Source organism: Trichosurus vulpecula, chromosome 8 (assembly GCF_011100635.1).
Source record: "Trichosurus vulpecula isolate mTriVul1 chromosome 8, mTriVul1.pri, whole genome shotgun sequence".
Lineage (NCBI taxonomy): Eukaryota > Metazoa > Chordata > Mammalia > Diprotodontia > Phalangeridae > Trichosurus > Trichosurus vulpecula.
This window is the reverse complement of record NC_050580.1, coordinates 152,962,834-152,975,938: the sequence shown is the minus strand read 5'-3', so window position 1 is coordinate 152,975,938 and position 13,105 is coordinate 152,962,834. Positions and strand designations below refer to the sequence as shown.

The window sequence follows — 13,105 nt, the reverse complement described above, 5'->3', positions numbered from 1 at the left end:
CCTTTCAAAAATCCTATTTTCAAAGTCATAAAGTTGTTTCACTTTCTCCTAAATACCAGGCCAAATGTTAATTTTACAAATAAGGGAAAACTTAAGTCTGACACATACCTCTATGTAATATCTTTAAACTCCACAGGTAGGTTAGGCCTTTAACAACCTAGATTTAGAAAAGAAAAAGACAGAAGGCAAAAATATTTTAAACTATAAATTTTAAAATAAAAAAACCCACAATTAAATCAGATTTCAAGGCAATCAATACAATATTTATTTAACATCTACTAGATATGTGTAAGATACAATGCTAGGTGCTATGGGATATACAATGAAATATAAGATACAGTTTGATCTCCCTGACGCCCCCTTCAATCTAATTGTGGAGATAAGATATATGTACATAAGACTTCAAAAATTTAAATGTAAAATGTGTAGTACAAACAATAAGACTATAGAAGTTCAGAGAAGAATAGTTAGGCTGGTCAGAAAAAACTTCAAAAATGAGATAAGATTATTCAAGCCTTGAAGGACGGGTAGATTTTCAACAGGGAGAAAGGAGAGCAACAACCAGTTCAGAAGTAGGAAAGAAAAGAGCAAAGTTGCTTTTGAAGAAATGCTGTCATTCAGTCTGGCAGGGAGCAGTAAAGACCAAAAAGGTTGAGACTGTGTAATAAGACAATATAAACACTGAAAATCAGAGAGATTTGATTTCCATTCTCAGCAACCTACATCAACAACAATGAGTCAACTAGAAGACTGTTCACTTATGCTCTTTTGCCAATGCATAATGCGTTCTAATGAGACAATCAAGAATTAGTATTAGCCAGTCTTTCGAATCTTTATTAATAAGTTATCAAAGTGCAAGTGACTGCTTTCTACACAAATCATCAGTGTGTGTGCACAAGGGCACACTTTGGTGATTATCCCAGCATTTCAAAGAGTTCCTCATGTGAACTGCTCAAGAGCAGGACTTACACATTTCAAGGTTCTCTATTCACAAGCTAATTACTCAGATTATCAAAATCTGCTTAAAACATAGCACATGGATTTTGTAAGACATAAAAAATAAACACCATATAAAAATAAGAACTTCAAGTAGGATATACAAAAAACAATCCTCCAGAAGGAGAGGCAGTCATGGAACTGATTTATTTTGAAAACAATGAAATTAGATTTGGGAACTCATTGGGTAAGCATCTCCACAGAAAGCCTAAGAACAAGAGAAGAGAAAGAAAACATGGAAGGTAAAGTCAGTAAAACTAATTTCAAAAGATGTCACTAAAGATGCAGGGCAAGACAAAATCTATACCAATTAGCGCTGGACAGAGGTTAACATATTTGAATTGTACACATACAGTTCTGCACTCCTGAAGGTTTGCTAACACGGTGCAATCAATTTCACTCTGTGTTTGCATCGTGGTCTAAGAAGAGATAATCGCTTCAAAAGAGAATCTACCCGTGACAATTTCACATAAAATGAATTCCTGCTTTAGGAAGGGAGATTCTTCTGTGGTGTGGAGCCTACTTCCCAGAAAGTGAAATAAGGAGGCACACTGTATAAAGAAGAATGTATTTATTAGTCACCGAAGGGAAGGGAAAGGGAGAACGGAACAAGCATTCATTAAGCTCCTATTATGTCAGGCACCTCATTTGATCCTCACAACAACCCAGGGAGGCAGGTATTCTTATTATTCCCATTTTACAGTTGAGGAAACTGAAGCAAAGAGAGGTGAAGTGACTAGTCCAGGGTCACATGGCTAGTTAATATCTGAGACCAAATTTGAGCTCAGGTCTTCCTGATTGCTGGCCCAGCACTCTTATCTACCACACCACCTAGCTGTTCAGAAGATCAGAGACTAGTTATTTTTTTTAAGTCCATAAGCATGATATTAGCTAATAATTAACAATTTTCTCCCTAAGTCACAGAAAGGGCCGTCTTTTTGGAATAAGAAGTCAGTGTCTGGTGGGCACTGGTAATGATATTAGGTTTAATTTCTAGGCTTGGATATTCATATGATTACACAAAATTTGTTCATTTAAGGCAATACTCTAGTGAAAATCTTTGAGAGCCAATGAATAGGAAGAAAACTCCTTATGTGAAATACAACTTACCACAATTGTGAGAAAGGAAAAAAGACAAAGGAAAGGAAAAGTTTTAGCAAGTGTTTCCTAAAATTTTAAACTATGCCCGTGTTATTTTTAAGTTTTGTTAAAATATACTAAATTTTCCTCCTAAAAGCACAGAAGTATCATTCTACAAAGAAACCAGAAATCTGCTTACAGAAAACCTAGAGGGCATTACTGGTATTCAGTAGACTAAGTTTTACAACAATGCCTTCACAAAGCCTTGACACTCAAAGTACTTGTGCCTATTGTCAATCACTCACTCTCTGACAGTTCAAGTGCACATCTTTTCAGGGACAACTTCAATCAACATTAGCACTCAAAATACAGAGCACAATGTCACCACTTCAGAAACAGAAGTGAAAAAACTGTTCAGGCAAAGCAGGATCAGCATCATTCCTTAGAGACTCCAGAAGGGAGGAGGAAAGCAAACACTGGACCAGAGGGAGGGCTAAAGCTAACCAGATCGTGTATTAATTTAGAGATTCCTTTTTTTCAATTATACAATCTCCCATCATTCATCCTGTATCTCAAAGATCTGAGTAAAATATTGCTGAAACAATGAGGAAAACCACTATTCCTCCTCTTTGGATCCCTGCCTTTCATTTTAGTGCCTGGAACCAAGAATAATTCTTTGGCTACACTAGAGTTCTAAATGTAAAAAGGGGCAGATGTTGGAGGGAATTATTTGTCTTGATCTATTACCGTCCATTTTCATCTCCTCATTTTTTCCTCTCTTCTTTTAAAAGTTTCCTCTCTCATTTTCTGCTTCCTCCCTCCTTTTCTCCTGATGCTGCTTCTGCTTTTCCATGTCTTTTTCCCAGGCAATGGCACCCTGGGTACTGCTTGGCCCCGAGGTCTGAACAGTTGCTGACAATACTCATGTTGTCCTAGACAACTGCCTCTCTAAGGAGGTAATCATGGATACTAGAAACTGGTATCAGGTTGAAAGGACATTTATTGGATTGCCTCTTTATCAAACTACTTCGAATAAAGTCCTACTCTAATGCCTCCTTGTGGCCCAGGGATAACTGTGGGCTCTTAAAGGCTATGTTAGTGGAATAGAAGTTCAGGTTGGTCCTGCAAACTAATCTATGTTCATTACCCAAAAGTCAACCCAAACTTTATCTATCTATCCATCCATCTATCTATCTACCTATCCATCCATCCATCCATCTATCTATCCATCCATCCATCCATCCATCCATCCATCCATCCATCCATCCATCCATCCATCCATCCATCTATTTCTCTATCCATCTATCTACCTACCTATTCAGTCACAGTAATTCCTTAAGTCCATCTCCAGAGGAGCTGTGATTTGCATTACTGGAGGAAATACCCAGGCCAAGGTCATTAGAGATTTTTTTGAATTGTGAGATGCTATTCAACTATAGGCTACAACTTATAATTAGACTGAAAAGTGATCAATAAGCAGAAGAATTCTAGAGGAAAAGGATTTTTGCTTTTGTATCTCCAGGGCCTAGCTATTTGCTTATAAAAGTATGTGCTTAACAAATGTGGCATTATCTTTTGCTATTTTCCTTTTGAATGCTGTCACCCTGTATCTGGTGTTTTACAAGTCTTTTCCTCTTTCTTTCCTCCTTTTGCTGACCACAGCTCTTTGTCAGCTTGGTATTCATCAGCTGTAACTAGGGGAGACAGCCAAGGCTTTGTTAGCCCACTTAAGTTTCCTAAAAAGAAAGATCTTTGGGGTGGGGAACAGGGGACAAGGAGGAATAATTTGATAAGATTAGGATCCAGAGGACATTTAAAACAGTGGTAAATTAGGAATCACAACAGGAGAGTGCAGAGCTGGACAGGACCTGGGGGCATGTAACTACAACACTCTCATTTTACAGATGAGGAAACTGAGACTCTTACCTTCCCCCATCAGATAAAAAGACTTGCCAAAAGTTACATAAAAATAAGTGTCAGGGCTGGGCACTGAACTCAGGTCTTTTTTTTTGAGGGGGGAAGGCAAAGCAATTGGGGTTAAGTGACTTGCCCAAGGTCACACAGCTAGTAAGTGTGTCAAGTATCTCAGGCCAGATTTGAACTCAGGTCCCCCTGACTCCAGGGCCAGTGGTCCACTCACTGAGCCACCTAGCTGCCCCTGAATTCAGGTCTTCTGATTCTAAATGCAGACTGCTAGACCTGAAGTTGGGAAGATTTGGGCTCAAATTCCACTTTGGACATTCACCAACTCTGGGACCCTAAGTCACATAACCTCTCTATTCCTCAGTTGCCTTATCCACAAACTGGAGAAAATAACAGAACTTCCCTCACAGTGCTGGTGTGAGGATCAAATGAGATAATTTGCAAACCTGAAAGGTACTATGTAAAGTGTGAGCTATTATAATTATTCTCTATAACTAGGTTAGTCACAAAGGCAAGGGGAAAAGCACACATTTTAAAAGAAGGTAAAGCTATAAAAAGACTGGGGCAAAAGTGAAAGAGTGGTGTGATTTTTTAAAAAATTGACAAGTTTTTAATTAGTTGACGTATGCTTCAGGGTGTTGCCCATTTTTTCTGCTGCCTCCATCCCTTGTCTGGACAGCAAAGTAAACATGAAAGGGGCCTTGTGTGGTCCCACTAAACAAAATGAGACTTGTGGAGTAAGAGGAGAATAGTGAGATTCCTATCTGTGTGAAGTTCAAGAGGAGAATGTGTACCTTTTTTTTTTCAATGTGGATCTTTGCTTCCCCTTTTCTGTCTTTTATTAAATGATCTATTAAATTTTAGACTGCTAAAAGCAACATCATATCACTCACACTTAGAAGAGGAAGTGAAACATTTTTATTTTCACCTAAAATCTTGATTTAAAGAATTCCAAATTCATGGCAAAAACACTCCACCAAAATATGTTGATTATGAGCTCCTTAACAGTTTTAGCTGTTAAGGCAAGAAAGTTCCCCTCACCCTGGGCAGTTCACACCAATAATTAGAGAGAAAAAAGTAAAGCTGTGAATTACAATGAACTAAGAGGAAATAACTGTCCATGTTGGATTAAAGGATTTAAGTTGTCAGTTTGATGTATAATGAATGTGAAAATCAGCCATTTAATTAAATGGTACACGGTATAATCACTTTGTTATGCTTTAAACTGCTTAAGTTATCACAGCACCTTCAATCTAGCAATTGTTTAACATTACCCCACCCCATGTAAGACACTCTGATCTAAATTTATTCCAAATCTGAAATCCAGAATTCATACGATATTTGCTTATCCATCTAAATTTCATTAGTGAATACGTAGAAATTAAAACAGCTTTATGAAAACAGAACAGGAAAATTGTTTATGATCCCAAAGGCCAAATTTCTAGATATGGTTTGAAGAATTACTAACAAATTAAAACATACACACACGCACACATACACACACACACACATCACAGGACTATAGATTTAGAGATGAAAGGAGCTTTAGAGGTCATCTAATCAAGTCAAGTCAACAACATTTATTAAGTGCTTATTATATGCCAGGCCCTGTGCTAAAGAAAGCCAAAAAACCCAATGTCTCTGTTGAGGAAACTGAGGTTCAGAGAAGGTAAGTACATAATAATGATAATAATACATCTATATATCAATATATCAAGGGCATGTGATTTCATCAATGCAAGAATTCCCTTACCGTCAATGGACCAAACCCCACCTATAATTTATAATCTTACAGATTTGCCTGAAGCTCAAGGAAGTTTAGGGGCTTGTCTGTTATTATATCAATATCACTAAACTGGAAACTCCAAATGAGAGTTTCCTCATTCCTTCAGGATAAAGTAGTTACTTATGAACTGGCTCATTTTGTAATTGGTAGCTACAAATTGTTTAGTTGTAAAAACACTTTCCATCTCTAAAATAAATCAAACTAAAAAACAGGAAACATTTCCCTTTTTAGCAAATTTGGAAAATCCGATGAATTTTAGTACATAGGAAAAAGCGATCTTGCTAAGTATAGTAAGGTCCCAGCATGTAGATCAATTGAAGTTCCTCAGGGCTACCTAGGGGCTGGAAGTCTATTACGTGACTTAATGGACTGGCCATAGAAGGGAGGAAGGACGAGAGCAGAAGAGGGGTAAAGAAAATCCCAAGCAGCACACTGGCCTCATCTCCTATCAAGGGTTATAGAGGAAGAAGGCTAAGGACCAGAGTGCAGAGAATGCCGGAGGCTCACTACAAAGAGTTTATCGTCCAAATATCACAAGGTGTGAAAGCCAAATACTCACTGCTACTGCAATTCTTCCCAGGACGTGCTCTGGAATTTTCCTATACACATCCAAAGATCCCCCTGTAGAGAGATACAAATGTGGTTATTAAATACAAACAACAGTATGGCAAAGACTGCACTGGGACAGTTTTCTTTTTTGTACTTCCTCCTCCCCCCATGTCACACACTAAATATTCAGGGTCAAATCGGTTTCTAGCCCAATTTGCTTTGTGATGGGCATAAATTTTACATTTGCAATTAAGTGACCCACATTTGCACTTAGCCACCTGAGAGCACAATTAGTCACTTTCACCTTATTCCCAAGAGTATGATTATATATGTGTTAAAACTGTGTCAGGAAAAAAAGAAGCCTAGTCAAGGCTGGGCTCAAAACATGGCCATTGTGGAAATTTTAAAAATGACAGAACAAGGACTATATAGTACTGTATATCGCTTCCTCAAATGCAAAACTATGGTAAGAGTTTTTTGTTCCTATAGGATCACAGATCTAGAAGTGAAAGGGCCCTCAAATGCCATTTAGTCCAACACTCTTGTTTTAGAGATGAAGAAACTGAGGCCTGAGGAAGTTAAGTGACTTTCCTAAGGTCACACAGGGAGTGTAAGAGGCTATATTTGAACCCAGAATAAGTGCTCTGTCTGCCATAAAGACAAAAAAGGTTTATCAGGAACACCATAAATATAAAAACGTTTTAAGAACAATAATCACAGTGTTTGACTATAAAGCAATGAGATTTATTTAAAGCCACGAATGCCTCAACCAAAAGCTTAAATACTTTATTATTTTAGGAAGCCATACTCTAATTCCAAAGATGGTGCCACTGCTCAAAGTCTGTTTTTTTTTTGGCTTATTGGCAGGGCAATTGGGGTTAAGTGACTTGCCCTAGGTCACACAGCTAGTACATGTGTCAAGTGTCTGAGGCTGGATTTGAACTCAGGTCCTCCTGACTCCAGGGCTGGTGCTCTACTCACTGTGCCACCTTGCTGCCCCTCAAAGTCTGTTTTTAACTATACTTTAGACTGCTTTGAAAACCTGTTTCCATGCCACACAAATTGTTCTATAGTATTTTGGTGTATAGATTCCATTTATTTGACGCAAAATGATGCTCCTCCATTTGACTGAATGAGGTTTTGATTAAATCTACTCTTCAAAGGCCAAAGATTTGACACTACTGATCATATTCAAAAAAATGTATGACATTCTCTGGGTGACTCTGGGTGAGGAATACTCCATACACTGTGAGTTAAGGGTGCTGTGCAGATTGATTTTATTCACCTATTTTTTTTGTTTTGATTTTTGCAATAAAAGGTCATTGAAAATGGTGACGTATCACGAAGTGACTATGATATAAAAACAAAATGCATTAATACAACTTTTCAAAAAAAAAAAAGAACATGTGACAATCTCTAAAGACAATTTCAAAGTTAGAGCCTAAAAATGTTTGGAATAATATTGACATCACTGGAAGATATGTAGAGTCTTCTCAGGTGACTACTTTAAAAAAGACAATACTCATTTGGAGATATACATTCTGGTATATTTGTGGGTTTTTTTCCCAAAATCTCAGGACTTTATTGTTATTAGGAATAACTTATGATGTAAGAATCTTGAGAGGAATAGCAAGTACCCTCTTATTAATAATCTATGAAGTATATTTTAACATACAGAAAAAATAAACAACCAAGTACATTTGTTAGCAGCCAGATACGGCAGTGTAAGAGAGTTGGCTCCTTGTCTATGTAAGAAAGAGATTATATCCGGTTTCTTTCTGGCTCTCTCTACACCTGGAAACCTCAAACTAAATATGTCTAAAATGGGAGTTCATTTTTCTCCTTAAGCATATCTTCTCCTAAGTTCTCTATTTCTATGAATCATGCAACCATCCTCTCAGTCACCTGGCTCTTAACCTTAGAATCATCTTTGGATGTATGATTTGAGGGAAAGGGAAGTTGGCAAATCCTATTATTTCTACCTCTAAAATCTCTTTCACATCTGGCTCTTCTTCTCTAATCCCATTGCAACCACCACAGCTCCTGCTCTCATCTTTTCTCCCAGAGGCTTGCAGTAACCTTCTAATTGGTATTGCTGCCTTAAAGAAGCACTGAATCTTTGATTTGGATGCAATACCAGAAACTATCTAGTACAACCTATACCTGAACAAGAATCCTCTCTGTGATATACAAGACGAGGGGCCATCCAACCTGTTTGAAGGCCCATTACCTCCTAGCCTGCCCACTTCGCTTTCAGACAGTTCTAATTTTTGGTAAATCTTTCATTACAAGTCACCTCTTTGCAGCTTCCGCTTTAAGTACCTAGTTCTGTCTCTTCAGCCCTTCCAATAAATGGAAATGGCTCTCATGTTTTCTCCCATATGTCTCCTCTCTCCCAAATCCCCCATGTTCTCAGGGCTTTTCTTCTACAGGCTAAACCCCCTCTCCCCACCACCAACTCTTTCAGCCAACACATATAGCATGATTTCAAGACCCTTCACCAAAGGACCTTCCTATTCCTATCAAAAATCCTTCCTAAAAGAGGAACCAGAGGAGAAATCTAAGCCATTATAATCTATCACAGCTACAGTACATAGTGCAACACAAAGCTTAAAAGCTGTTAAGTGGCTGGGTGCCCTAGAACTTATTCACAGACACGTAATTCTGGCTAGGAAATCAGTCTTTCCAATATATACTCTTTTGATTCAAGTCAACAAGCAATTATCAAGTGTTTAATATTTTTGAGGTATTGTACTAAGTGCTGGAGATTTAAAGACAAAAAGAGTCCCTACCTTTAAAGAACTCAGTCTAATGGGAGACAATATGTAAAGATCTGTGCAAAAACAAAGTGTGTATATATATATATGTATATATACACACACACATACTGGATGCATTGGGGGTGGGGAGGGAAACAGAAAAGGCTTCTTGTAGAAGGAGGGATTTTTATCTGGGACCTGAAGGAAGTCAGGGAAGCCAGGTGGCAGAGAAGAGGAGGGACAGCATTTTAGGCATGAAGAACAGCCAGAGAAAATGTATGAGTCAGGAGATGGAATGTCTCATGTGAGGAAAAGCAAGGAAGTCAATGATAATGGATCATAGAGTATGTAGCGGGGAGTAAGGTATAAATCAATTGGAAAGGAAGCAGGGGGCCAGGTTATGAAGGACCAAACAGAAAACTTTATATACGATTCTGGAGGTAATGGGGAGCCATTAGAGTTTACTTAATCTGGAAGGGACATGGTCAGACTTGTGCCTCAGGAAAATCAATTTGATAGCTGAGTGGAAGATGGGCTGGGCTGAGGAAAGAAGAAGAAGGGAGATCAAGCAGAAGGCTATTGTAGCGATCCAGATGTGAAGTGACAAGAGCCTACACCAGATTTGTGGCAGTGTCCTAGGAAATATGGGGATATATACAAGAGATACTACAAAGGTAGGCCTGATAACAAATTGGATATGTGGGATGAGTGAGTGAGGAGTTGTGCCCTCAACAAAAATAGGGAGGTTAGGAAAGTGAGGGTTGGGGTAGAGGTCGGGGAGAGGAAAATGAGTTGAGTTTTGGATAGGTTGAGTTTAAATTTTCTGAGGGACAGCCAATTCATGATGTCCAACAGGCAGATGTGAGCCTGGATGCCAGGAGAGGCTAGGGCTGAATAAACTGCTCTGAGAATCATCTATATAGGAGAGGACAACTGAATCCATGGGAGTGGATGAGATCAGCGAGTGATATAAAGCAAGAAGAGAAAAGGATCCAGAACAGAGTTTTGGTGACCACTCATGGTTAGCAGGTGTGACCTGGATGCAGATCCAACAAAGACGACTGAGAAGGAGAAATCTGGTAGGTGGAAGGAAAACCAGGAGAGACTGAAATCACAAAAACATATAAAGATAAGAGTACCCAAGAGAAGAGGTTGGTTGACAGCGTCAAAGGCTGCAGAGAGGTCAAAAGGAATGAGGACTAAAAAAAGGTCATTGACAAACTAAAAGATCATTGGTCACTTTGGAGAGAGCAATTCAGTTGAGTGATAAGGGGGAAAGCCAAACGACCGAAAATTTAGAGGAGAGTGAGAGCAGAAGTGGAAAGCGTTACTGCAAGGGATCTTCTCAAGGCCCCTTGAGACACAAAGGGAAGAGAGATATGCAATCTAGCTAGTGAGGTTGAATGGACCAAGCTGGGAGTTTTGAGGGTATTTTGAAGATGAGAGCAATTAATTTGTCACACTCCTGCCTGGGTAATCTTCATAACACATGGTTATGGTCATTTAACTCCTTTCCTCAAGGACCTTCATTTGGAAACCGAAAGAAAACTTAAGTTGAATTTTTCTGTACAACTAAGATTACTTCTTAAATACAAAGGTAGTTACTTTTTTTTTTGAGGGGGGAAGGTAGTTACTTTTTAAGTATAAATTTTCCTATGTTGAGTTACCTCAAAGTCAGGCACATATTTACTTGGTTCATCCATCAGAAATAATTTCATTTAATTCAAAACCAGTGGCAAAAGTGAAAACAAAAATAGTTTTTCTAGCCTTCCCTCCCCCAAATTGATCTTTAAACATCAAAATCTTGGGTAGGCATTTTTCCTGTGTAAAGCAGATGGTGGAAAATATATCAATATCAATATCTTGGTCACTTTTGTTTGCAGTAAATTTTTACAAAGAGCTACAAAATCATACTGTGGTTAAAAAATGTACAATGGCTATAAATGCTAAAAGGAAGACAGTAAGAGGAAAAAGGCAACTCTGTGATAACTTGAACCATCTTTATTTACTTAAATATTATTTGTATTACAGATATAAAAAAATGAAAAATAAGACAAAAAAACAAATTATGTCCTCATTGACCTTTTAGATTAAATGGCAGATGCAAAGATAAAAAGCCTTAAGAAGAAAAAGCGTTTGCATCACTTTTGTACCTTCCAAAGAAGCTAACAAATATAGATGAGGTGGCCAGTCCTTTATTAACTAAAATGATCTCTCGCCTGCTAACACATTGTGGTGTTGAAGAGAAGAGCAGACCCAACCGGCTATACCAGGGAGAACCTATGAGGTGAGATTTCTTTCTAACATCATCACTCTGGAAACTATTAGGAAGGAAGCTATAAAGCCAAATATTTCAAAAGGAAGTAAAACATGGACTAGATAGATAAATTAACAACTATAACAAACTAGTAAGACCGGTCAAATATCATGTGGCACCATCACTGCATCCCTGTTGTGATTATGCCACTACATTAAGAACTGTACAAACAAGAATCATGTTTGGAGCATGATCAGTGGTTGTGTTGAAATTTTCCTCTAATCTCAGGTATTTCTCACTCTTCAGACATCATCTATATAAAACAGTTTTACACAGCTGGCTCCATGCAATATTGAGATTTGTCATATCTTTGATATACTAATTACAGACAAAAGTCAGAGGCAATGCTTACTTCAATGCGATATGATTTCACTGGTGTGGATACTCCTTCCATTGACAGAGATTATAGAATTTCCATACCTTAGTATATCAAATTCATGAGTAAGTATAAAAAAAAATAACTACCTAGGACATGCTGGTAATAAGTCTGTCCATTTGTGGTGTGGTAGCTCCTGACAAAGCTTGCACTCTACTGACAAAATCCTAAAGAAATCAGTCATCATCATGCCACAATGTAGGAGGACTTTAGAGGAAGTCAGAGGTGATAATATGATTTAAATAGATGTGGCACATTTATTCAAGGATCTAGGATGAAATAAGAACCAACAGTTTCAACTGAATAAGTTAAGTCTACCCTGTAGAAAAAGGAGAATGGACATAAATCACAAAAGTCCTATAGGCTTCAAATAGCATGAAGTGAAAATCTCAATGAATGCTAGTTTGAACTAGAAGTGTTGATTCACAGTGGGACTATTCAAGGGCTTCTGATTTGATTTCACTCTGGTCATGGTCCCCGATCTCCCTCCTCCCTTTCAGAGGGAGCTGAGTATTCTATTCCTGGTGGAATTCTTAGAATCACAAGATGTGCTGGAAAAGTTTCAAAATCTTAGAGGTCAACTCTCATTTTTCAGATGAAGAAACTGAGGCCCAAAGAAGTGAAATGATTTGTGTAAGGTCCAATGAGTCGGTACCAGAATGTGGACTAGGGACTTTTCTAATTTTAGCCTGGTGCTCTTTTAACAACATCCTATTTCCCTGTGAATACGTATTTTTTGTAACTTTTTTTTTCAAATTCTACTGCTTTGCAACATTACTTTTAGACATATATGGAAGGCTAATTTTTAATCTGGGTATTGAATGCATTTATAAACCCAATGCCCCAGTGCATGATTAATTCAGCTGGTCTGATCACAAAGCTGACAGGACCAAAGTCGCTGGTTTGATCCCCAAAGGCCAGCTGAGTTTCAGTCTGTTCCATGGTCATGGTTCCTCCCTAGTCAGTTGCCTTAAAAGATTATCTCCAGTCAGTCACCTTACAGACACATGATAGTGGTGACAAGAAGCACCTAGCTAGAGTAGGTAGATGGATCTGAAATACTGATCATCACTACTGGGAAAGTGGCTAAAGTAGCATCATTTTCCTATAATGAGAATATTACCTTACATTTTGTAGCCCCATAGTGTCTACTATATATAGTACTTTATGCTCTTCCATGTCTGGCCTTCTCTCCCTCCTCCTCTCTGTTCTCGGAAGCCTTAGCTTCTTTGAAAGCCCACATGAGATGCTACCACCTCTATCAAGCCTTTCTTGATGTCTCTAATTCTTAGAGCTCTCTCTCTCCCCTACTCAAACTG

General features: G+C 38.2%; 1 protein-coding gene across 3 annotated transcripts in view; it reads right to left on the bottom strand.

Moving 5' to 3' along the window:
• MAP2K5 (mitogen-activated protein kinase kinase 5) overlaps window positions 1-13,105 on the bottom strand; it is a 283,285-nt gene that overhangs the window by 144,887 nt on the left and 125,293 nt on the right. For all 3 annotated transcript variants that reach the window (XM_036736975.1, XM_036736976.1, XM_036736977.1), the window contains 2 exons: window positions 6,345-6,406; window positions 109-157 (listed from right to left, as the gene is read on the bottom strand). In XM_036736975.1, coding sequence (XP_036592870.1) covers window positions 109-157; window positions 6,345-6,406 — 111 coding nt within the window. The remainder of the gene's footprint in view (window positions 1-108; window positions 158-6,344; window positions 6,407-13,105) is intronic.